This window comes from Typopeltis vanoorti, chromosome 3 (genome assembly GCF_054136105.1).
Source record: "Typopeltis vanoorti isolate ZY-2024b chromosome 3, IOZ_Tvanoo_1.0, whole genome shotgun sequence".
NCBI lineage: Eukaryota > Metazoa > Arthropoda > Arachnida > Uropygi > Thelyphonidae > Typopeltis > Typopeltis vanoorti.
The window spans coordinates 54,384,702-54,410,611 of record NC_143551.1 but is presented as its reverse complement, the minus strand read 5'-3'; the positions used below and the strand labels follow the sequence as shown (position 1 = coordinate 54,410,611).

At 36.5% G+C, this 25,910-nt stretch overlaps 1 protein-coding gene across 3 annotated transcripts in view; it reads left to right on the top strand.

Moving 5' to 3' along the window:
* LOC150108161 (uncharacterized) overlaps positions 1-25,910 on the top strand; it is a 180,596-nt gene that overhangs the window by 130,130 nt on the left and 24,556 nt on the right. For all 3 annotated transcript variants that reach the window (XM_090390613.1, XM_090390614.1, XM_090390615.1), the window contains exons 4-7: positions 4,972-5,111; positions 6,247-6,406; positions 7,189-7,289; positions 8,946-9,077. In XM_090390613.1, the coding sequence (XP_090246739.1) occupies positions 4,972-5,111; positions 6,247-6,406; positions 7,189-7,289; positions 8,946-9,077 (533 nt within the window). The remainder of the gene's footprint in view (positions 1-4,971; positions 5,112-6,246; positions 6,407-7,188; positions 7,290-8,945; positions 9,078-25,910) is intronic.

Sequence of the window (25,910 nt, the reverse complement as noted above, 5' to 3'; positions counted from 1 at the left end):
CGCTGGCCAAATTGTAGGTATGAATTCGACAGTTGTAGAATTCATACCTACAGTTTGTTGTTAGGAGAGGGAAAGTTATCCACGAACCGGTTGGTCGAATGCTATACGTATCCACTCTCCAACCAACAGGCTGGGGTTCGAGTCCCGCCATAGATGCCTGTCAGTGTCTTTAGGAGGATATGAATTTCATAACCCCGGTGAAAGATCCGGATTATGCAAAAATACATCCCATCTTCCCATTGTGTGTTAGGCTCAATGGTCTGTCATGGCCAAGTAATTTGGCTTATTAAGTCTGATCAATGCTCGTAGGGCAGTCAATGCGTAATGTATTTTGACTCAATTGTGTGTTTTCCTCGCCTCTTTTGAGGGACGAAAATCCCTACCACCTCCGTCCGAGACCAGCTAACTCACTTTCACTTGTAAAGCCCTGATACAGGTTCTTCGCAGTCTAGACGAGATTCGATCCCAGGTCTTTCTAACCAAAGGACATCGTCGAAATTGACTGAACTACGGAGGTTTCCAAAATACATAAAAATAAAAAAAAGTAGAAATTAATAAAAAATAGAAATAAACTTTAGCCCACCCACAAAAATAATGTCCTATAGGTTTTTACAATCTTGGGTGGAAGTCGCATGACGATTGATAAACCCTTATAAAGGTATCTATCGCTTCCTTACCGAGTTTATTTCAAGAACCCGGGTCTTTCGAACTGAAGAGCAAATGTCTCATCATTCTTAGTAATTGTAGCAAAATTGGTCGTCAAGTTTTCCGGTTATCATATATGAATACGATATATAACGTGAGAAGCAAGCTGTGGAAAAAGCTCAGAGGCGAATAACAAAAACAATATCAGGGTTGTGGAATACTGACTATGAAGACGGGCTGAGATAATGGGAATTACAGACGTTGGTCAATAAGCGGAAGAGGAGCGATATGATAGAGACAAATAAATTGCTAACGGGTGCTTATCAAATAGATATCGAGGATATTTTTCCAAAGGTTGAAGAATGGTAAGTGCGCAAACATTGAACCACTTTAACACGAGGTATGATAAACATTATCTCTATTAGAATGCATCTTACTATATTCCATCTCAACTTCGAGTACGTGATGGACCTGTTCAGGATTAGGATAAATGCTCTTCCTATCAAGGCTCTTATAGCCCGTGGTAAGCATAATATAGATACTTCATGTGGGGCTGGTCGTGGGTTCAGAAAGACTACGACGTATCTCAATGTTGTTTTAGAACCCACAACATTAGAGTTGAAAGGCGTGATGCAATATGCACCGTCGTGAAGAACCGACCAGGACCAGAAAGGATGGGCTGGGGGAAAGACGCCAAATATCAGGACTGAGGTAGTCGTAAGAAAGCCTAATCTTTTTGCGTCAAGAAATAGTAGCGTCGTCATCCTGGATATCCAAGTTTCGTGGATTGAACCGAGACCCAGATCAGGTAAATGAAGATATGATAAAGTATTATGCCTGTAATCAGAATATTGAAAGACATTGTTTAGAAATGGATGGCTTGCTACCGGCTTTATTTTTGCCATAACCATATCAAATAGAAGCCTGTGGTGTGTCAAGTTCTATAAGGATGCACACATGTTAGGTCCTAGTGCCCAAGACATCAAAATATAGGGTTGGCCATAAATTAACTTGCCCTCTTTGGAGGTATCTGTAACTAAAACTAATACATGGAATGAGGCCACATTTTATATTGAGACTTTCGACGGCATGGGGAGATGAATTCCGCGGAAAAAAGATTTAGTACCACAAGTCGCCGATAGGGGAAATTTTGACGCTGTCGGAGCAGAAAGTAGTCAAATATTTGCAGTAAACGCAGGTAAAAAGGATTATGCAAATTTTACTGTGCTTACGTGACAGCAGCGCCACCAATTCCACTGAAAAAGGGATTGGGAACGTTCAGGCAGTTATTCGAATGAGTGACGAATTGTGCTCAATATGCATCCTTCCTTGCCTCAGCCTTTACTAGCTAAGTTGTTTTACCTTAAACAGTGCAATGCTGTAGTGGCCCTTCGGGAATTTGGAAGGCTTCATAACCTGCGTACAGACACTGAGAGCACTGAGAGCTATGATTAAGAAGTTTGAAAAAACTGGATCACCAGGAGTTAGACCTGGCAGAGGACGGAAAGCAGTGCAAAAAGAGACAGTAACAGACGTTGCTACTGCGGTGTGATTTTTGGCTGTGGGGGGATTTAAAATCCGTTGTGTATGTTGGTGGCATTCCAAACTTGCATGTCTTGAAAAAGAACATAAAAGCTGTTATGAACATCCAATCCAACTCCTTATGCTCAGCTGTAGAGCAAGTTGCACACTGGATGCAGTTTGTTGTACACAAGAAAGGTCAACAAATTGAAAATCGTCTATGTGGTCCAGTGGACCCTGATTCTGATGAATAAAGCATTATTTCCTGTGAGTTCAATCACTACATTAATTTCTGTGTCTCTCGCAAGTTGTTGTTTTAGTTTAATTATTATTATTATTATTATTATTATTATTATTATTATTATTGTAACGCGCCACATATCCAGCTGGAATGAGTGACGCGGCTGTCGCTTACACCGTCGAAATGTTATTAGTTCATTTTATCTGCCTCTAATGTAATTATCCGCTTGTTTTCGGCTCAGCCAGCGCCAAACTTCCCCTATCGGCGACTTGTGGTACTAATTTTTTTTTCGAGGATATCATTTTTCCATGCCTTCAAAAGTCTCAGTATAAATTTAGTCTCATTCCATTTATTGGTTTTGGCTACAGATGTCTGCAAAGAGGGAAAGTTATTTTATGGCTACCCTGTACTTTCCCTCTGAGCCAGCCCTTTAAGGAATGCTGGTCGTATAGAGGATGCATCAGCGAGTGACGAACAAGATACCTAGAATAGGTGTTGGTTAGGCTTCGACATATAATTGTAAAGTATGCATGAAGGGTAGGCACACTATGTGTGTGTGTGTGTACATGCCGTTGATGTGTGTCGGTCACTGCACTAGCGTTACGGTATTGTAATGCGGAGAAATAAAAATAAATAAATAAAATAAAATAAAAGGCAATTTTAAAGAAATATACCATTCAATAATTACAAATTAAATTTATAATATAATTTTAATTTGTAATTTATAAATTTAATTACAAAATAAATTAAATAAATGCAAAAAAAAAAAAAAAACTGTGATAGCAATTTATTCAAGTTGGCTACCGAAGGCCACCATACGGTTAAAATGCATGTTTAGATGATGATAGTGTGCTTATTATGATAACAACAACGAGTTTTCTTTTTAAAGAATGATCTTGTTTTTTAGTGCACTTCACAAAAAGGTAGTTCGTCCTTCTTCCTTTCTTTTTTTAAATAAATTGCAGTTTCACACTACCAGAATTTATTATTTACACACACACTTTGTTTCTGCTTTGCGTAAAATAAGTTCTCTTTATTGTCGTTGTGCAAATAGAATATAGTTTGAGAACTTTGCTCGAAGTAGGAAATCCGTTGTGACGGGAACACGCCAGCCTAAAGCGCGAAGTACACAATAGCGCTTTGATTGTAGAAATGATGGCCCGTTTGTTCCCTTAAATTCCCAGACGAGCTGAGTTGCATTTGCGCTACAAGCGAGAAGGGACGAATAACGATGGTCTTGAGAACAGCTCCATGTGTTCTTTATATTTCTTTCTTTTTAAACCGATTTTTCAGTCCGGAAACGCACTTGGCCAAAATTGTTAAGTTAAAAATGCTTCGCTAAACAACGTCGTCTTGCATTTCAACGCTTTCAATTCACTACTGTTTCCTAAGAATTGCAACGTGTGTATTCCGTTCTTCGATTCACATCTTTATTCAGGACTACAAGTTAGTAGTAGTCACACTATACAATAGTGTGATTATAACTGAAGACATTCCCCGCTGATCACTTTATTAGGTAACAACATATTCAACTGAAGTAGAATGAGTTGGTCTGATGTCGAGGTTGGTTGTTTCCTCTCGTCAACTACAGTTCTTTCTCCGTAAAACAGATTGGCCTGCTCAAGAACATACACTAATTAACATATAATGTGTTTCTTATCTTGGTTCTCCAGTTGGAATTTACGAAATATTTAGAAATCCTGTAAATCATCAATGCGGTTCTTAACCCTTGTGACAGTGTGGGCTGATAGTATACTCTACATCTGTTCAACCCATTCCAGAAATGGCGGGTTCGAGTTGCCATAGTGTAAAGCGGGTTATAATAAATTACTCAAGTCATTACGTTCTTCAGATCATGAATGTCACATTCCGAAATAAATCTCACCATTACAAGCAAAACTGTAATATTGTCCGATGTGCCGATTGGAAGTGAAACTTAGCTTCCACTTCGATCACGTGATAGAGAGCATGCCAAAAAAAGAAAAACTGCCATCGATCATGATTGTACTACAATAACCACCGGTACACATAACCCTTTTCTAAATGGCATTTCAAGCCTTTTGAAACCTCTTTTTTGTTGCTGACTCGCAGTTGGTTCCAGATAATTACAATATAATTATCTTCAATTTTCCCTAACACTGTACTTCATCATCCTTCGTTGTTGGTGTCTATTTTGGTAGTCGTTTTGCTATTCTAGAAATATTCTTAAGCATCAAATATACTCATAGAGAGATGTTTTGCAAGACGAAAAAAAAAACCCGAATCTTCGGGAAGAAAAAAACCTTTGATACTTCCATGTCAATCAACGTATGATGCGTTGATTGACATGAATTTTCGCTGTTTCATTAACATATACTGAAATATTTTGTGTTATTTGCTGGACTATTTAATTATATATATATATATATATTTTTTTTTTTTTTCCTGAAAAGATTAGATCTAACGTTAGTTTATCGGATATATGTTAATACAGTATTAGATAAAAATATGGCATTAGCACATAACAAGAATTAACTTATGTCTTCGTTAATTCTTTCACCCTTTTTTTTTTTTTTTTTCTGCAGCTTTAGATGTATCACCTGACACTCGCTTGCAGACCAATCGCTTTTTAACCCTTCAGAAAAGGCGTTCCAAAGGTCCGGTCACACTTCCCCAAGTAGCAGCTTTGCCCACATTAGATGACGCTTACAGCGGAGTCACAAACGTAAGTGTTTGCTTTTGTTTTAGCTTACTCAGCACGTTCCCGGGATTAGCAAATTGTCGTTTCAGATTCAACTTCGAATGAAGCACGTTTGTTTCCCCTTTCTTCATTTGTTGAAATGATCCTGGAGACGACCTTCGCCACCCACATGCATAGCAAGTATGAAATTACTCGTCAATGAATAACTTGATGGCTTTCATTAATGTGAAGTGTATTTTTCATAGGTGGATTATATGTCAACAAGACCTTGGCATCGCTGAATATGCAGTTCGGATAAAGAACAGGTTCCAGTTTTGTTTGACGAATGTGCTGAAATGATAGCAAATAGTATCAAACTCATTTCATGATTTTGTTTTTTTTTTCTGGTTGTCAGTGCACGGACAGTGAACTGTTCATATACAACTCTGAACAACGTGAGTCTCATACGAAGTTAGAATTTTTTTTTCATCCCGCAGACAAACCAGTTATAAGAATACACACAACTAACAGACATAATACGTTGGCCTCGTAGCCTGTGTTTCTTCTGTCGTAAATCCTAAACAACCAACCAACCAAACAGCAACAAACATAAGAGCAGCTAGCAGTATGATTAGTAATAATACCTGTTTAATATAATCAGTTGTTTCTAGATGGCGCTCTTGTAAGTAGAGGCAATGATGTCATAACATCCGAATTTTTCAGAATCAGTGGAATATAAGAGTACTTCAAGCAAATCGATTTAGACGGCATACCTATTGAATATTATTTTTTTGGGCGTCTCAACTTTATCCTGTCATGAATGATGTTAAGCATTAATAAATAAAAATCATTTTCATTTATCCTTTATAAAAATAAATATAATATGTAAATAATAGTGTTAAGTAATTTATATAAGAGGATCAATGTATGTTAAAAATGATTTTTTAATATCAGTTCTTCACACTAGAGGTCTCAAGATCTATGACACGACAGTGCCGTCTATGGACAGTTTACATTTATCTTATTTAAAAAAATTGCACTTAAATGTTTTATCATTTTTTTAAAATTTTTTACTTTAATACTTTTATCTTTATTGTTATATATATATATATTACTTTAAACTTAATATTTTTTTTTAAACATTACTATTTTACATTTAATTGTAATTGGTTCTTTACAGCGACTGCTGTCCAATTGTGGCTTGTGGGATTTCAACACATTTAGTCTAGATTTTTCCACCGGTGGACGGTCGCTTACGACATTGCTTCTACACCTGTTTCATGAATATGGTTATATCCAGAAGTTTGATCTAGATGGCGTGAAGGTGTGGCATTGCTTTTGTAAGTAGTTCAACCGACAGATGTGTACTGATTCATTTAAAACAGTTTGATAAGGCTTCTGAAAAAGCGTTTGGACTAATTTTGTAGTCGTTTCTACTTAGCAATTTTATTCCAACATTTAAATAAAAAAGTCCAAGAACTTTTTGATAAGCCTTACGATAATTAATGCCGCTGTAATTCAATTAAAGAAATATTAAATGAATGTAATTCGTGTAAGGTTTTATTTTATTTATCAAGTATACTCTTTACTGAATACTCTGTAGTTGTATTACTCCCATACAGCAAAAGATGAATTTGTCAGATGACATTGTGAAGAAAATTCGTTCGCCATAGTTGTTATGATTGCCACTATCTAAAGAAATTGCCTCGTTAATGTTGACGAATGAATCCAGGTACACCGATGCCTTTATTTTTGATGTGTCTTCTCAGATTAATCTTCCGTTCCTGACGTTTAATTTCGGTCTTGCTATTCAGGACATCAATATGTTGAATTACATCCTTAGAGAAATTCGATTTACGGTTAATTTTCGCAAAAATGTCGAAGTTTTGCACACCTCTAGGAGTCGTCATGTTTGAAATAAAATGAACGCAGTTCTGCAAACTTGGAAAACTAGTTTTTTTTTTTTTTGTATGAATATCTAATTGATGCTACTCCCTAATCAACATCCCATCCATTATTCCTTTTCCCCCTCTCACCGTAGAGTAAGAAATATTTCTTTTAGTTTTTCAGTTAGGCAAGATGGAAAAACAAACGAAAAGTACTTGTCTTATTTGTCTTTCAGGTCTCATAGAGGCTGGTTACCATAGCAACAATCCTTATCACAATGCCGTACATGCAGCCGATGTTACCCAAGCTATGCATTGTTTTCTTAAAGAAAATCAGGTATGTGCTCAGTATAAAATTTTGCTGTCACACGACAGCCTCTAGATTACAAATTATGGATTAATATTACTGTTGAGATTAGATTTTTTTTTAAAGAAGAAGAGCTTATAGCGTACCATAAATTTAAATCTACAGAATTTATAGCCCTGTTTTGTAAGAATATAAAGATTGAAAAAACAAATTACGTTGTTTGGAAGTATGTCTGATGATCAATAATATTGTTCCATATATTGGACAACTTTGTTGTTTACAACATTTCAGTCTAACGGTAGTTGCAAAATACTGTATTATAAATGACGACATTTCATGTTTACGACCCAGGAAAAGCCTTTTAGTACATTCAAAAAAAGACAGAAACTCATATTGCGATGGATTTTGTTCTTTTTAGCACTGCCGTTATAATATTTTTGTATATAGTAAGTGGTAAGTCAAATATGAATTAAAGATTCATTCTTCTTGGGGAGGGGTTAGACTTGGATTCGAAACCATGAGATAATTATCAAAATAATTCTTCTTGCTATTCGAATCAAGAAGAATTATTTCGGAAAAGCTACTATTAGCGAAATGCTTCCTAAGCAGCATGTCTTTGGTGATGACAGAAAATCGTAGTTATTTAATGTAAATATGTTTATTTTGATTCTACCGAGACGTGATGCTATCGTTCAACAACTATAGCATCACGTATCAGTAGAATCAAACGTCCAGATTAATCGAACTTCTTCCAAAAGATTTCGTGTTCGTTCTTCATAGCAGTAATTGAAGAGATCTGTAAACCAGCAAAGGTATTAATACAGAAAGGCATCAGTGTATTTTTTGTAACTGCAATATTTTATTGGAACAGAGTTCGATTATTTGATGTCTATAGGATTCATTAACTTCGATGCTATTATTGCTACACTGATTTAAATGATACTCTTCTTTAGAAGTATGGCGCCCTCAGCGCAATCGAACCTGAAGAATTTTACTTTTGTTCAATGAATGAAGAGGTCGCTGACATCTGAATGAGTATCTTCATCGAAAACGATCGCCGGTTAACCAAAAAAAAAAAAAATCGCCTCCATATCCATCTCTGCATATAAAAAAAGCACCTCTGCCTCTAGTTGAATGGAATTTGATACCACTAGAATCTTCACTGAAATTCTCGAGCAAATTCAGCTTCGATTTAAAGTGGAATCATTTTAATATAAAATTCTACTTAATACATTTTTTCTGTGATAATTGTATTTTTAAAATAGTCACTAATTTGTTCTTTTGGTTAGATACACCCTTAAAATAACAAAATCATTTTTGTGATTATTTATTTAAATTGCATATTTTATCCCCTCCCCCCTTTTTCTTTGGCAATATTTACTTCTTAAATAAGCTCGTAATACAGCAGGGCTGATAAACACTGGGCTCCGCGTGCAAATTTTCCCGTTTTGATTGTGTGGACTATTGTAATCAACCGAGTACCGTAGTACTGAAGCCAATTTACAATTGGCTTCAGTACTTGGTAATTCTTCGTTTTGCTTCTACGCAAACTTTAAGAAATTAATTGTCGAAGAACTTCGGTGTCTGTGAATTCATTAGTGGATACACTTTTATTATTAAAGAATGTCTTTAATATTATGTAATAATATTTTAGTATGAGTGAGTTTATGTGTCATCTTCTTTAAGATTTCAGCTCATCTTACTCCAGTAGAAGGAATGGCCTCTTTAATTGCTGCAGTAACTCATGATTTGGATCATCCTGGAGTCAACCAGCCCTTTTTGATTGCAACGTCTAATCACCTAGCAGCACTTTATAAGGTACTTCTGTTTTCTTGCTAGTTAGCTTTATGGTGAGTACGCTCTTTCTAAAGTGTATGATTAAAAGGTCACTCATCCCCGGAAATGGGGAGTTATTACAATGGCATCATGCTCACGATCCGAGTTAAAAAGCGTGATTCTCCATCAGGTTGGAGAGCATGATCGCAGGTACGAATGTTCCACTTTGCACGAGACCCTTTAAAGCTTCGTAGAATTCGGACGCAAAATGGAAGCTCTCTACGTCACTGCATCAACAAATAAATTCTTTTTTTTTTTTTTTTCATTTGTAAATCAGTTTGTAATTGTAATCCTGTATGCTTACGTATTAATTATGCTAATCTCAATTTTATCTGAGAAATATGTCCAAAATAAATTAAAAAGGCAAAAGAAAGCTTTCAGGTCTTCAGTCTCTTTCGTCTCATCACCTGAAAGGCGATCACTTCTCCTGTTAGGCCCAACCGGAGCCCTTTAAGACTACATTAATCTTATGACGTCCATTTTTCTGAATGAATGGTTGGATTTTTACATATCCCTGCTCAAAATATCTCGGATCGATGCCAATTTAAAAATGTTTGAAAGATACGGGAATCTTTTTTTTTTTTTTTAAATAAGACGGCTATATTAGCCATTTTCTTTTGGTCAGATCTCTCTCTCTCTCACAAGGAAAAAAGTTGTGTATTTGAGTGACGAAATTTCGTCTATATCTTTTTCGACCATTCACTTCCAAAAGTTTAAAGATCAAATTAATCCGGCAGTCTCGGAATTTTGTCGCTATATATTTACCCAACTGTGCAACTTTTCCCATCTTACTTTTAGATTTTATACCCTGTGGCGAGCTATAATTTTTTTTTTATTTACTGAAAGGTCCGATCTTCATAGTCTGTTATAATATTTCTCAATACAGTGTGTTCTATGGTTGGTTTCTATGTTTTCAGGAGGCAAATTCTTGGGGTAAGAAACATGACGCACCTTCGTATGAGACATAAATGATCATTTTTAGTTGAAAGTCCCTTTTAATGATAATCGCGTCTTTCGAACAAAAGGGTGCCGTTATTAAAATCAAAAAAAAAAAAAGAAAGAAAGAAAGAAAGCACTGTTTGCAAAGAATATCGGGGGAATTTTTTCAGTGTCATTCTGTTGATTCAGAGATCGTCATTGAAATGGTGTTAAGTATATTACATTGATGTGCGTATATGAGAAGGAATTGACACTTAAGTTCCAAACATCGTAAAGCGTGATTATTGAACCGAAAAGATTCACAGAATATTTTAGGAATCTTTTATTTAAACTGAAATTTACTTTCAAGTTTCACGAGCATCGTCACACTAAGATAGAATACTTACAAGCCTAGAGTTGATATTATTAATTGATGATTATTAGATATTAATCATTACGTTTAAAGTAGAAAATAATAATTAAAGCTACAATAAAAAAGGATAAAAGTTGATGGATCGAGTTTAGACCGTAATTTCTGTTTTAAATTCAGTCTCTCGAGAAGAGCTTCACGCTTTCTTTATACAGTCTTTCTTGTAAGATTCGACTTGTCTAGAGAACAAAATTATACTCTCGTCAGCCAATCCCCGTCTGTCAACATGAATGTATCACGTTCACCAGGTCATCTGCAACGCTCTTTGTTTGTGTGTGTGTGTGTGTAAATCTTCATTAACAGATCGACAAACTTTCTTACATAAGATTCACTCTAACTCAATTTCACTTGCACAGTTTTAGTATCCCGATGAGCTAAGGGGTTAAATAATCTGATGAATGCTCTCTGCAGGCCAAATACGGAACTTTTCTGAACCGTGAATTCAGGTCTTTAATAAGATTCTGGCAGTATTCTGATTTTAGAACCAGATGATATTCAACTACCAGTTAGAGGCATTCACAAATGAATCTAAACCTTATGACTTGTAGATCAGGCAGCGAAACGCTATCTATACGAAAAGCTAGGCTGGCGATATTTGGAAGTAGAATCTAACAATTTCATCCCGTTCTTCTACTCGGTCAAAGAGATAATGCTTCTGCTTCTACGTAAGAAAATGAACAGGAGGACACTTAATTTCTGATTATTATTGTCATGATAATAACCGGATAATTAGCCGAGCAAGAAAAAAACCGATATAAAGATTCCATCATCATCAGAGCATGAAGTGAACTCAGGTCTTTTACATTCGAAGGGTGTCATTAGCTTGTTGTTTGCTTACGCTTGGCTAAAGGATTAGCCTGGACAGACAGTATCCCCCTAATCCTTTACCTAAGCGTAACAAAGTTTGTGAATGAAGTGTACTGCTTAGAACGGACAGTCCCATGGGCAAGGTACATCGTGCCATGTAAGGAGTCACGTGTTTGTAGCCGGTATAAATTGGAATATGATGCTCCCAAGTCAGTGCATCTCTTTCTGGGCTAAATAGTTGCGAGAAGGGAACTGGCGGAGTTTGAAAGAGGCGTTGTGATAGGATACCATGTTGCAGGCCAATCCGTTCTTTAAAATCCTTGCAAAAATTGGGTCATCCCAGGTCAATAATCAGTGATAGGGAGTCAACTGCAAGCGCTACCTGCAGTGGACGACTCATCACACTCACCGAACACGATCAAAAGATGCTACGAAGGATAATATGTAAAAACCGCCATTTGTAGGACGGCACGTTGAATGCGGAGTTCCGGGCATTAACTGGAACACGAATCTGGACAGGAAAATTTTTTTTTTAAAAATCATAACCGAAGCTCACGACATGGGTTTGCACGGTAGGATCGCAATAGGCAAGCCCACATTATCCGAACCAGCATGCAGCTACCGAAGACGATGCAAGGAACAGAGCGTGTACAGTAGGACGTGGAAGCTTGGAAAGCTCTGGTTTGGCCTCTGATCCCTGTTTGTGATGCCAGGAACATTGAACTTCAAGTGGTATCTGAATATTCTGGACAATGCAATTCTTCGATTACTGTGGCGTTTCTACAGAACTGACCATCGTCTCCTTTGGCAAGACATTGCACCATGTCATAAGGCTGTTGCTCTAACTGCGTGGATTGACCGTTACCACACTTGACTGACCTCCACATAGCCCTGATCTCAACCCTACTGAACGTCTGCGAGATGAACGGGAGCGTCGGGTGAGATCGAGGGACGTCCGTCTCCACAACAATCCAGGACCTCATTACATGCCTACAGAAAGAATGGTCCGAAATTTCCATTGATCGCTGCCGTACGCTTGTGGAAAGTATGCCCCTTTGGATTGTTGTAGTCATCTCAGCGAAATGAAGTTCTACATCTTATTATGGTGGGCTCCATGGCAGTTTGTTCCTCATGTATGAGGAACAAACAGCCATGTATTATGGAAGAGGTCAGTACCCAGGAAGATACTAAGATTAATTAAAATGCAGAAGTCATTTTTTTCATATGTAAGCAATAAAATGATGTATCACCATATTATTAAAATGTTCTCGATCTGAGATACTTTTAACAGGGACTTGTATATGAAAAATATGACTTTGCAATGCTTTAGCCTTAGTATCTTCCTGGGTTTAGCCCTATGATGAGACTTCAATAAAGGTCGAAACCGATCTGTGTAGTAACCCTTACCATAGTGTAGAGCAATATACACATCCGAAAAGAAGTGCGCCTTGCATTATGGGATACTGACGCAACGGATATGAAATCGACAGCCTCTATTATAAAAGTAGACCTGTCGTGAATGGATCTCACACGAGAACTTTCTTTTACTTGGATAAGGATTAAAACGAAAATATATCCTGGGAAGTAAAATATACTCTGTAACCGAGGACGACAAAAAATCTACAAAAATACGCCATGTTATCTGCTGTCGGATGGCTCACCGATTATTTTGGTGTATTTATTCACGATAACATTTGATGTAAGAAACAGAATTTCGCTTTCCATTTTAGCATAAAATAGTGATTGTCCTTATCACGTGGAGTTTGAGGCATTAAGAATAAGAACTTATATTAGAATACTAAGCGTACTGTAATTGGATTTAATGAAATCTTAAAAATGTAAGTTGTTTTTCGCTTCCCTTCACTGATAAATTTTTCAACAACAAAAAAAAAAAAAAAAAAAAAAAATTAGACGGCCAACGATAGGTGTTTTGTCTTCTTAATTATTTGGAGCATTTCAAAATTCTCCTGAACAGTCCCACCGGTTTCGTAATATTACAAAACGTTCCCTTATTTCGCTAATTTGTTTATCAGTCACACCAGCTGTGAAAGGATATACTTATTTCAAAATCCGGTAGAGAATAAAATACACAATTTTTTTTTTTTTTCGGGTTCTGTTAAATGCAATTTATTAGTTCACAGGACACGTTCTTTTGTTATTATAACGGAAGTGCGTTTGAATAATGGTTCTTCCAGAGCGCGTGCGCACTTTCCCCTTCCCCGCCCCATATACATATTAATGTGCATCGGATGCATAAACATAGAGAGGAAAAAAAAATTCAGAGAAAATACACTAATCCATACACGAATGCAACTGTTATTAAAAACTGGTTACTGTCAGGTCTACTTTTATGTAGAGGCTGTTGATTTCACATCAGTTGCATTGTTGAGCACGTGAAGATGGTGGTGGTGGACTCGCGTTCAATGAGAGAAACGTAACAGTCCGAAAGGTTGCAGCTAGAGAAGGATGATATAGCCCTTTCTGAGGAAGAAGTGCATCTTCATTGCCCCATTATACATCGAGCAACACATCGCGAGAGGGGTGCTTAGTGCTGATAACTGTTCTCGTAGGAAATGTAAACATCCACAGCAGAACAAATTGTGCATCGCATCTCTTTAGATGAGGCACCGAATTAGGCGAGCGTAGAAAGGCGCTGTAAAAACTATGTCTACGAGAAAAAGGAACAAAACACAAATAAAAATCGAGGTTAAAAGAGAATGAAATGTTCGTAACCGCTTGCCAAGAATAGTGGAAGTATTTGGGAACTTACGCTTTTCCAGTTAGGACAGCAGCAATAAGCATCAGCATTTCACTGAGGTCCTTGTGATGGTACATCTTAGGAAATGCACAAGATAGATCACTGAAACGGTTGGTTTGTAGATATCCCATCAAATGTCCAAGAATTCCACCTTCTCTTCTTCTTCCCAAGGACCTTGCAACAACATTCCATTCTTCCATCTGATGTCTCAGCAGGGGTTTACATTTCAAGGGACACAAATATCAGCATCATGTATGTGTCATGTGACAATACTATCATGTGACCAACCATGACAGTATTTCCATCGTTCTTTTTTAACGTTATTTTTAGATCAAGTTATTTTTTGTAGACTTCATCTGTTTGTTTACTTTTACTGCAGTGATTTTTTCTGAATGAAACGCATTTAAAATTCCGACCGGCCACTTGCGATAGATTCGCTTCTTAAATTGGAAAAATAATCTCGCTTTCAGCACTTAGTGTTTTGTTAGGATCAAGTTTTGTGCTTTTGCTTGCTGTTTTATTTTCCTTTCCCATTTGTACGTGTTTACCTGACTGTCTGCTGCTATTGTGATTCTAATAAGATACGCAGGGTTTATGTTTTCACCGTTTTCCTCTCCAGCCGGTTTCTAGAGTTGTTTTTCTGCATTAGTGCGCTTTCAGAACTTATTTTCATTTTTCCAGCGTACTTGACTAACCCATTTCAGACCCAGTGTTCGCATCACAAAAGAACGATTGCCAGATAATTTTCTCCTATTTCACAACATATTTTTTGTTCATTCTGTTCAATCAGTTTCTCATTAAAATCCAACCATATAGAAATCTGAAGCGAAAGCTCATCAATTCTATAAAAATATCTTCTTTAAAAGCATTTTATCACAGCAAAGGCAGCTGGTCAGGAGGCTACTCCCATTAGCACAAACCTTTTCGTTCTGTGCATGTTTACAATGGATGGTGGTAGGAACTATATTCATTTTAACGAGTGTAGTATATTATTATTATTTTAATTAATTTAAAATACATTTTAATTTTTATTGTAATAGGGTAGGTTAGGTATACTGTTCCTCATCAACATCTTTTGTGCTCTTAACAATTCGATCTATTTTCACAGGTGTCATTTAATATTTGACAATATTAAATGTCAAATTTGCAGTGGTGTAGAAACCGGTCCTAATATATTGATTAACAGTAAGAAATAAGTAATTTATTTCTTACTTAAAGTTACTTTCCACAAGGGTACGACAGCGATCAATCGGAATTTTAGACCTTTCTGTGGGCATGTAATGAGATGATAGCGTTTTGGGGGAGAACGTCCCTTGATGCTCCAATTTATTCCACGTCTCTTGACCTCATATGATGCTCCAATTCATTCCATAGATGTTCGATAGGGTTGAGATAAGGACTCTGTGGAGACTAGTCAAGTGTGGTGACATTCGTGTCTACAAGCCTCGCAGTTACAGAAGCAGCCCCTTATGACACGACGCCTTGTTTTTCGGAAAGAGCCAATGGTCAGTGCCTTAGAAACGCTACAAAGTAGGAACCATTGCATTATTCAAAATGTTCAGCTACCTCTCGGAGTTCAATATTCGTGGCAGCGCAAACAGAGGACCAAAGCCAACCAGGAAAAAGAGGACCATACCGTCACACTACCATCTCCAAATTTCATACTTCGTGTATTTCGCAGCCATTCTTATCCGGACAGTTGCACTGATTTTGGAGGATCATATTCGTTCATTTTATACCGGCTAGAAACACGTAACAAGTCACGTTACATGGCACGATGAACCTTGAACCATCGGGGTGCACGTTGACTTCTTTCCAAGCAGTATACTGTTATCAGTAAATATCAAGAGTTTTATGGTCGATTTTGAGATGAGGGCTAAAAACTAGAGTTTTTAATCTTGTATTCGAAATACAGAGAAGAAAGGCCTAGAAAAAAGTTCCTCCAGTTGGCAAGTAGAATCGAACCTATTGGGTTTTTTCCTTCAGATAGTCTAGCGCTATGGAAACAAATGCCATTTCCCCTAGAAATACACAGACGCTCTAAATAAACCATATGAAAGAAAATAATAATTAAATAAAACGTCTGAAAAGCACTACATGAAAACAATTAATGAATAAAATAAAAGAGAAAAATAATAATAATATAGAGATAAAAAATGCCTGGAAACCACATAATCTATAATATGTATAACGTTAGGTCTGTACAAGGGGAAAAAAGATTTTTAACGCTTCAGAAAAGAACAATACACCTTTTCTTAGTCTTTCTTTTTTCAGTCAAAATTCTGCTTTTTAATCATGCAGGTTATCAAAATAGACCATAGAACAACACACACAGTCACAAGCCAGGCGCTCCTGTATATATTGCCTTTCATCTGATACGTCACAGAAATGCACTCAACTGTGACGAAAAATTAAAAGTGAAGGGATTTCCAAAAAAAAAAAAAAAAAAAACGAAAGAAGTGCTCCTCGATGGGGTAGAATAGGAATAATCGTCTCCTTATTAAATAAAGCAACAGGTTATAACTTGTACGCAAATTTCGGAAATGTCATAAATATACTCGTAGAGGCATCACATCGATTATAAATAAATGAACAAAAATAAGTAAATTCTTCAAAGGGGGGATAGATAGAGATCCACAGCTGTTATTTTTGGAAATCCACGAGCAGCTGATCTTCACTCACAGAAGTCCACCATATCAGAGTCGCTAACTGCCGATAATTTTAAGGTATTAGAAGAAAGAGTGTAACACACAGCTGTCGCCATCTTATGATCCTAAACCCAAACAGATATATTATTGTCCGAAATAAAGTGGGTGTACTTTTTTCAACCAAGTGCTTACCCGCGCTGAAGATCGACCAACTCGGAAATAGCGAAAAAAAAAAAAAAGATTCATTCTACTAATCGGAGACTGGAATCGAACCTATAATGATCTTCCTTCTGGCGAACGCAATATGGAACCAGAATGTTGTCATAATCCTACCCCAGGCCTGTGTATAATACCGATTTTTCATTTAACATATTCATTTTAATTTAATGCAGTAATTTAAATACTTTTAAGTTTATAATTTTATTTATTATCATACATAATAATGCTAAGGCAACTATTTTTATTATATACGAGGTGGGATCAAAGCGTTTTTTGAGACTACTTTTGTAACACGCCAACAAGTCTGTGACAAGGCTGCACGCATAGTCACAGGAAGCACCGACCTTCATAAATCAGTGTTGCCAAAAGACATCGTCCTGTGTACATCGGGAGCTGTGTAACTGGTGCTATTCTGACCACTTGCGTTACCACGTCTGCGATTTCCTCATGGACAGCAAGTTAGAACAAAGAGCGAACGCGAAATTCTGCGTGAAACTGAGAAAATCTGCCACAGAGACATTTGACATGATTTGGAAAGTTTACGGGAATGCTGCAACGAGTCGTTCGAGGTGTTTTGAGTGGCACGGCGCTTCAAGAGCAGAAGAACATCACTGGAAGACGATGAGAGATCAGGGCATTGTGCATTGAGAATTCATCCCCAGGGACCAGACCGTCAATAGCGAGTTCTACTGCCAGGTTTTACGGCTTCTGAAGGAGGACATTCAGCGAAAGAGACCGGATCTGTGGAGCACAAAGAACTGGATGCTCCACGACGACAATGCACCCTGTCACCGAGCTCTTCTCACACATGAGTTTCTCGCTGGAAACAACATGATCCAACTTCTACATCCACCCTACTCGCCAGATTTTGCTCCTATGGACTTCTTCCTTTCCCAAAGATGAAGATCCGGCTCAAAGGTCGCCGTTTTGACACCACTGCGGAGATCCAGCGCGATTCGCAGAATGCGCTTGACATGCTTCGAAAAGAAGACTTCCAGGACACATTACAGAAGTGGCAGGAACGCTGGAAGCACTGTTTTGCTATGCAAGGGGACTATTTTGAAGGTGATAGTGTGTAAACGTAGATAAATAAACTAATTTCTCGTAAACAGAGCTACTCTCAAAACGTTTTGATACCACCTTGTAGATCTAATTAATGGACTTTCTTTTTATTATAACATCACAGTACCATCTGTTGTGTCTGCGGACTTTTTTGAATCTTTCTTGAGCATTCTTGGGCAATTCTGTTCTTATATGAATGACGAAATTCGAAGCGATGTTTTTTTTCACCAGAAGGGCGCTACCATTCTTCCAGTTGTGCTACTTAGGAGCTCTGGAACATGAAACTAAAAGGTACATTGCCATTTTCTTCGGGAGGTATCTTGGAAGAGCTCAAATACTGCGATGAACTTACACTATATACAAGTCCTTTTGTGCTGTGGAGGTTTGATTCAATCACATATACAAAGACCTGTCAGTATTTCTGATATTTACGAAATTTGCCTACAAGTTACAACCTGTTGCTTATTTTTCTCTTACTAAAAATAAGGAGACGATTATTCCTATTCTACCCCATCGTGGAGCACTTCTTTCGTTGTTGTTTTTTTTTGTTCCTCCTTTTGTCTCATTTTATATCTTTCATTTTATTTTTATCTGTCATTCGAATTCAATCATCTTGCTTTTCATTCAACCATATTGTCTTTTTTGTTTATTTTTGAACACATTTTAGTACTCTTTACCTCCAACTTTTGTGGGAAATTGATAAGCAGTCAGTTAATCACGACTTTTCTCATCGGCATAGTTGATTGACTGCATTTTTTTAATGTTCTGGTGATGTTTCTACTTTCAATTGATAGCTATTTAGCCTTTTTACTCCACACAATAGTAAGATCGGGGGAGCAAAATCGCCGCAAGACAAACCAAAAAAAAGAAGAATCTGTTGTTTCTATTAACTTTCCTAAAAAGACTTAAAATGCTCCTCCCTTACATACAAGGATTTGAGCAGATTTTTTTAAGTAGAATGGCGAAACCACTACGGAAATCGCAATGTATCGTTATAAAATTAAGGCCATTTTAATGAAAAGTGAAAAAAAAAAATACAGGTTTAAAACTTCACTGTGAACACCACAAGTGATTTGGGCAATGGCAAATCGATCTATTACGCCTGTCGCATTTTCGCGAACGCGTTTCAGTTACGGTAACTGTTGCAGAAACGTCTCCGTGATGCGTACTTCAAGCTTTTCCATCTCTCTCTCTCTCTCTCTCTCTTCTACTATGCAGCGACGTGCTTATGAAGAACGTCAGCAAATTTCCTTCACAATGTCCCATAAGAACACACACACACTTTTTGGTGAGTTCTTTTTCTGACTCATTCCTTGCATTTCCACTATCAGCCGTCGATCAAATGGATTGACACTGGAAAAATCGTCATGGAAACGTGCCGATTCTGAACTTTTCGACAAAAATTAGATTTCTCGCAACCTAAGAATGAAACATTAATGTCTCAGATAATTTCGGTTACTGTACAGTCTGGGAAAGAGAGAATGGCATAATTTTTTTTTTTCATTCGATTGTGTGGCCAACTGATTTCATGGATTCTCCACTGAAATCATTCTCTTCACTGCTGTGTTGTAATAGGTTCGGTTGATCGACTTACATAAAACATTTTCTTCTCAACACGATGCTGTTTTGCCGAATTACAGCTCCATGATTAAAAGTCAACCGGACTGTTTTTCGAAATGGCTGTAAAAATGATAAACTGTTTATAAATTAAGTGGAGATTCAATCGAACATCATTTCAAAGCCGAATACAGAAACTATAAAAGTTTCGTGCGAAAATTGACCAGAGAGCTTGCGGGAATACACTCGCCATACAATGGACAGTCATAATACATTGTGTAGATTTTATTAACTGTCCTATAGGATCATTAATTAGGTCACCAAGAAGTCGAGTTACTTGGCCGTGACAAGCCATTGAGCCTATCGCGCAAGGTAAAATAGGAGGTGGGATGTGTGCGACTATTTTCCATTGCGTATTATTCCTTTCATTCTCTCCCAGTGAGAACTTTCTACGATGGCAGTTTGTTTTACTCCTTTCTCAAACCAGCCACCAGTGTAATTGAATTCGATGAATTCAATTGAATTTCAATTACCATGCGATTCGAGGTCTTCAAGATTTGGATGTAAAAAACAACCTTTTCCCAGATGCTTTTTATTTGAGCCAAATCTTTTATCGTTACTGAAAGCTAGAAACTGCGAAGTGGATTTGAACCGAAATGATCCTTGACACTGCATGCCGCCTCTTAATAGCCCGCTACATCACAACAGAAAGCTATCCATTATATGTTTATTGAATATTCGAACCCGCAGCCTTTCTTCGAGTTAAAATTCAACAGCTCGCATTTTCGTTATTATTCCGCAAGCCTAAACCGCGCTAGGACTTTTGCTAAGAAGAAAAGGATTTGGCGGGTTCATAAATAAAATTACATTTGTTTACGAACCCAGCCGTCAAGAAGAGTTGCTGCACTGTGTAGCAAACTGTCGCACCGGGGAGTTATAAAAGGGGTCATAAAGAAAGTCGTAAACAAGGAAAGGAGAAACCGACTTGAAAGGCACGATGGAAGTAGCGACACCTATATTAGGCTGTATATATTACCACATGCGTTTGAATTGAAAGTGGAATGAAAGCAGCGACACCTATAATTGGTATCTGTACATTAACAAACGCTTTTATAAAAGTTTTAAATGCAGATACCCATTTCAATTCTCCCTCGTCCCGATTCCTCTTGTGCTGGCGCTTCACTAATATTTCAGCATTTCAGTTTTTGTATTGAATTGGCCTTTCATTACGCCCTGGTGAATTGATGACACTTGTGCTAGTTGCAGTTAATAAATACACTCAACCAACGAAAAAATCTACCGTGTTCCATGTTCACTGTGTTTTAAATTTCAGAGAGTTCGAAGTCCAACATTATTGTGGAATAACCTCAGGTCAAGAGTCATCGAACTGACTCTTAAGTCCAGTACTGCAAAGAAATCGGCTAACTGCTCTTATTGCGAGTATCATTAAGGCCCAGGTTCAGTCCTGCTGCAACTCGGGTTTAAGGTTGAATATTGTTCAGTATCCATCGCTATTATTTGACATCAATGTTCAATGGAACACACACCTTGTTAAATCGAACTTGAAATTTAATTAATGAAAGAACTAGAGCACTTAATAAATCCCCCAAAACACGTGAGGCTTCGTCTATCGCAAACACGTAAACACGTTCGCATCACAGAAATGCGATATAGCAAAAATACAAAAAATGTGGCAGCTATAGAGTAAAGAGTTTGCTGAAACTTAAAAGCAGTTGCTTGGCTGATATTATTGTTTTAATTGTGAAGAAGAGATAGTTCGCTTTTTTTTTCCCCTTTTAAAAAAGAAACGTTCGATCACATTAGCACTCAGGCTACCTCTGACGTGTGCATTTATGCATCCAGATTTTCTTGTTTAACTTCACTTTATGTTCTCGAGCTAGTTTGCTAGTTGCGCAGTTTATGGAGATGAAAAATCCAAATGATGTGGTTGAATGGAATGGTTCGAAATAGCTTTTGACTTTGAAGCTAGCGTATTATGTTTGAAATTGCGTGCATTTTTCTGGCCGGTTTGCTTGTGTTGTGGGAGGAAAAATATCGAGAAGTTAATCCCAATTCACTTCTCAATATTTTGCCGACTCTTTAGGAGATGTTAACCTGAAGAAATGTCCCTCATTTAGGGAGGGAATGTAACTCAGATCTCTTTTGACCATGAATTTTATCTCTTGGTCCATCTTACCACACAAGGAGATGCGCATGGGATTTTTTTATTATTTTTTTTTGTTATGTTTTGTTGTTACGTCTCTCTTGACTATAAAAGATTCCTAATCCAGCCTTGAAATCATAAAATAGAAAACTGTATTCGCCATAGTCGTTAAAACTTAATTACTGTAGTGCTCTACAATATGTTGTTTTTGACGTTATAAATTACTGAGTGGAATCGAATTATGTCTATATAAAATACTTAATAAATGTTTTTTATATATTAAATTATAACTTTAGCTTCGTCTCCATGAACTAATAATTCTGTGTTCATGCTTAGCGCAAAAAGCTCAAATACGGAGTTGTGTCAAGAATTACCTTTCCTTAGAATTTTTTAGATTTGTGAGCAAATTAACCACTGTGTGATTATAAATATATCTCCTTTCGTCTGGAAAATAAGGAAAAATGGTCTTGTTTATTTTTTTATTTTCGAAAACGAAGATTGCAGCCGATAGGTTGAGATTAGTGTTGGTTTATTAAGACTAATGCACACTTCCCTCTTGAATCAGTGCGTAAAAATGCGATCAATGGTGCATGTCTTGACGTTGTCGCAAATGTACGTGGAATGTTTCAAGAAAATATGTTTTTCTTTCTCCATTTTGCATTAAGAAATATCCACGAACTTGCAGTATGTTGTTCAAATTGCTTGCAGTGGTGTCCTATGCAAGCTGTTAGCTGTTTTCTATGGTGACAAAAAAAAAAAAAAAAAAAAAAAAAAAGTGGTGAAATTTCAATCTCCAGTTGTACCTTTGAGCTGGCAGTTCGTACATGAACCGAACTGTATAGTGTTTTGAGCGTTAAAGTAATTGGACAAAAATACAAAGAAAATAAAGAAACCCAAGATTTGAGTTACTAGTGAACAAGGAAGGAGTTTCGTTATGTAGTTCAAGTGTGCCTCAATATTGCAGCAATGTACCACTGCAAGTTAAGAATGTACGGTGAAAGAAAAAGAAAAGAAGTGAATTTTCCAGTGGCTTTTCTCTGTTCTGTTATTTCGATGCGAGATTTTTTTTTTCTTTGTCGTAATTTAGAAGATTTATTTGTCAGTATTGCGTCTCAAAGAAGTAATATTTCTCTATAGAGTGGCTGTGAAATATAACAAGTGAAGTGCTTGCCCTATCCTTTCCCCCCCCCCCCCAAAAAAAAAGATTCATGACGATATTCGAACAAACTGAGGCTATTTCATATTGAATGATAAAACTGGTAATACCATTTCCCAGTTACTGGAAGAATTTCTCTGATGGCAAAGTTTGATAAAAAAAAAATATATCGAATAAAATTTGATGACATCGTAGAAATCTGATTTTTATTGTAATTCGGCTTGGCATAAATGTAACTATTTCTACTCAATAATACGCATTATGTAGTTTACCCACCGAATGTCAGGAGTGAAAGGAACATGAAATGCAGTTATTGAATTTAAGTTTGTAATCAGTGTCACAAAGATTACAGATTTAAATTTATAATCAGTGTCACAATGATTACAGATTTAGATTTGTAATCAGTGCCACAATGATTATAGATTTAAATTCGCGTATCAGTTACTCGCGCGGATAGTAGTTTTCAACTGAGCATTGGAGAAAAACAGCGTCTCATTCAAATTGGCAAACGTAATTCATTGTTTTTTTTGATCTAATGATTAATTGAAACCAAAATGAAATAGGCATTTTTTTCTGTTTGTTTCTGAAATGAAATAAATAAAAAATAAATAAACGAAATCTTAATACTTGAATTGCTAAGCTTCACCTGCGAACAATAAAAAGTTTTGTCATAGCTGAGTTGGAATCTGAGGTCGCTGTTCGTTCCAGTTGGGCTGCTGCGTCTGCTAATTTATAGCTTCATTTTAATAAACTTCAGACGGAGTGTGTAAAGTAGAACGCATTCATAGTCGGCATGTCTTCTGCTAGTGCTGTACTGGTGTAAAACCAAGAGAATGTATTCCTAGCTCTGGGAGTCGACCATAAAACTTTTTATTTGCTGGGAAATGGTGACTTCGGGAATCTCGAAAACACCAAAATGAATTTCGACATAGCAAAAACGGCAAACGAGGGAAAGTTCTGCAGTTTTATCTAGTAAATAAAAGAATAGAGTAAAAAAAAAAAAAATTTCAGGAAGTTTATATAATACGAAAGGTTAGGAAAAGATTAAGCACACTTGAAGTTTATCATAGATTGTTGCATTGTGTGTACCTAATAGCAGTTGACTTTGTTAGATTTTTAACTTCTAGAAAGTTTCTTGAAAATAAAAGAATCTTTCTAAAATTTTTCTAAAATAAACCAAATAAAATTGCATGGGATCGTGGGAACATATCTCGATTGACAGTGATTGGTAATGCCTTTTATATTTATGATCATCCCAGGCAAAAAAATAAGTTTAATAAAAACCTTGAGGGATAGAGCGTACAATATTTCCAGCACAGAAAAAAAGAGAAATGAAGCATTACATTATTTAACACAGATCCTCAGAAAAATGGTTTTGAACCTAAAATAATCAAGAAAATCCTCAACACATCCCCTACAAGCATCTCACAAAAGCAAGATTTCAAGAATGCAATCACGCTACCATACATCAAGAATGGTACAGACAAATTGGCCAAATTACTAAGCAAACATAAAAGTTGCTTTTCTTACGCTAGAAAAAAATATCAAGATTTCTACATCCCCAAAAAACCTCCACATCGCCCCTTAAAAAAACCAGGTGTATATAAAATTCATTGTTCCTGTAGCATCTGCTACATAGGCCAGACGGGAAGATCAGGGGAAATTCGTATGAACGAATTCATACGAATCAGGCCTAGCATCCCCCACAACTTCCACCAGCCATAATGCACTCTGGTATAAAACGAACGTGTCTTATATTGAAAAAAAAAACGGTTTAGGAAATTTAAAGAAGCTGCAAATATGCTTAGAATTCCAACGCAATGCAACAAAATGAAAATTATTAATGTTGTATGTTCGAGAACAAGAAAAATTGACAAAATGGTTATTGTGGACTATTTTGCGCATTGGACTACTGATATATTTATCTAAAATTCTTAATTGTTCGATGCAGTGACTAAATGAATCAAAAACTCCTTTGCAATTGGATACATAATACAGTAGTCATCGTCTACGGAACAATTATTGTACTGTATGATACATCTTAGAAACCGAAATTTCGACAATCAAAAATTTAACGTGGAATAATTTTAAACTGAAACTGTATTGATATGTAAAGAATTAAATGAGCTTGCTATGGCAATGCGTACTTAGGGCATGTGGATATGTTTCAGTGCAGCACAAATACAAGAGCGCTTAATGAACATTTTTGTTATAGTTCCTTTTATCGCAAAAAATGCAATGTGAAATCAGAGTAATAATTTTCTTTCCTTATACTCGGACTATTTTATTATTAGCGAAATGATTGGAAATAATAATAATAATAATGACGGAGTCTAATGGCTTCAATTGGACAGCTAATTCTATTTAAATATATATATATATATATATATATATATTAAGGTATCCATTCATTTTGTAGCCGAATATGTTGAAACTCTAAAGTTTCAACGTATTGGACATTTGCAACTTTCTGTGTCAGAGTTGCCTTGGTATTATAAATTGCAGACGAATATATACCCGCTTCTGGACAAAATCTGTCATCTTTTGAGTAGTGCAAACCTTGCCAATTCCGATACCATTGTATTCTCATAAGCTTTTCTGTCACTTTCGAAACTGTATAGTTTCAAATATATTTGATAGCAAAAAGAGTAGATGTTTAACTGAATTTATTTAAATAATAATAACAATAAATAAAATTTCTTCCTGTTTGACCATTTTGGGACTGTTTTAATACCAAACGTGTGTTATTATGTACCATCCAGTCGTTTCGAACTCTTGGTGAATCTTGTGAACAAAGGCTCTTCATCCCATTGTTTACGTTAGTAAGTTCCTTTATATTGTCCATCCAACTCTCTTGAGGTCTTCCTCTCCTTCTCATGCCCTAAATCTTCCCTAATATAACTATATTTTTCCAATGATTCATCTCCTCACATAATATATCCAAAGTACATCAACTTCTGTTTAGTGATCATTCCCTCCAAGAAGCATTCTGTGTTTATACTGCTCTCTAAAACCTTCCAACTGGTTATTCTTACAATCCATGCGATTCTTAGTAGTCTTCTCCACACCCATAATTCAAATGAATCAATTCGCTTT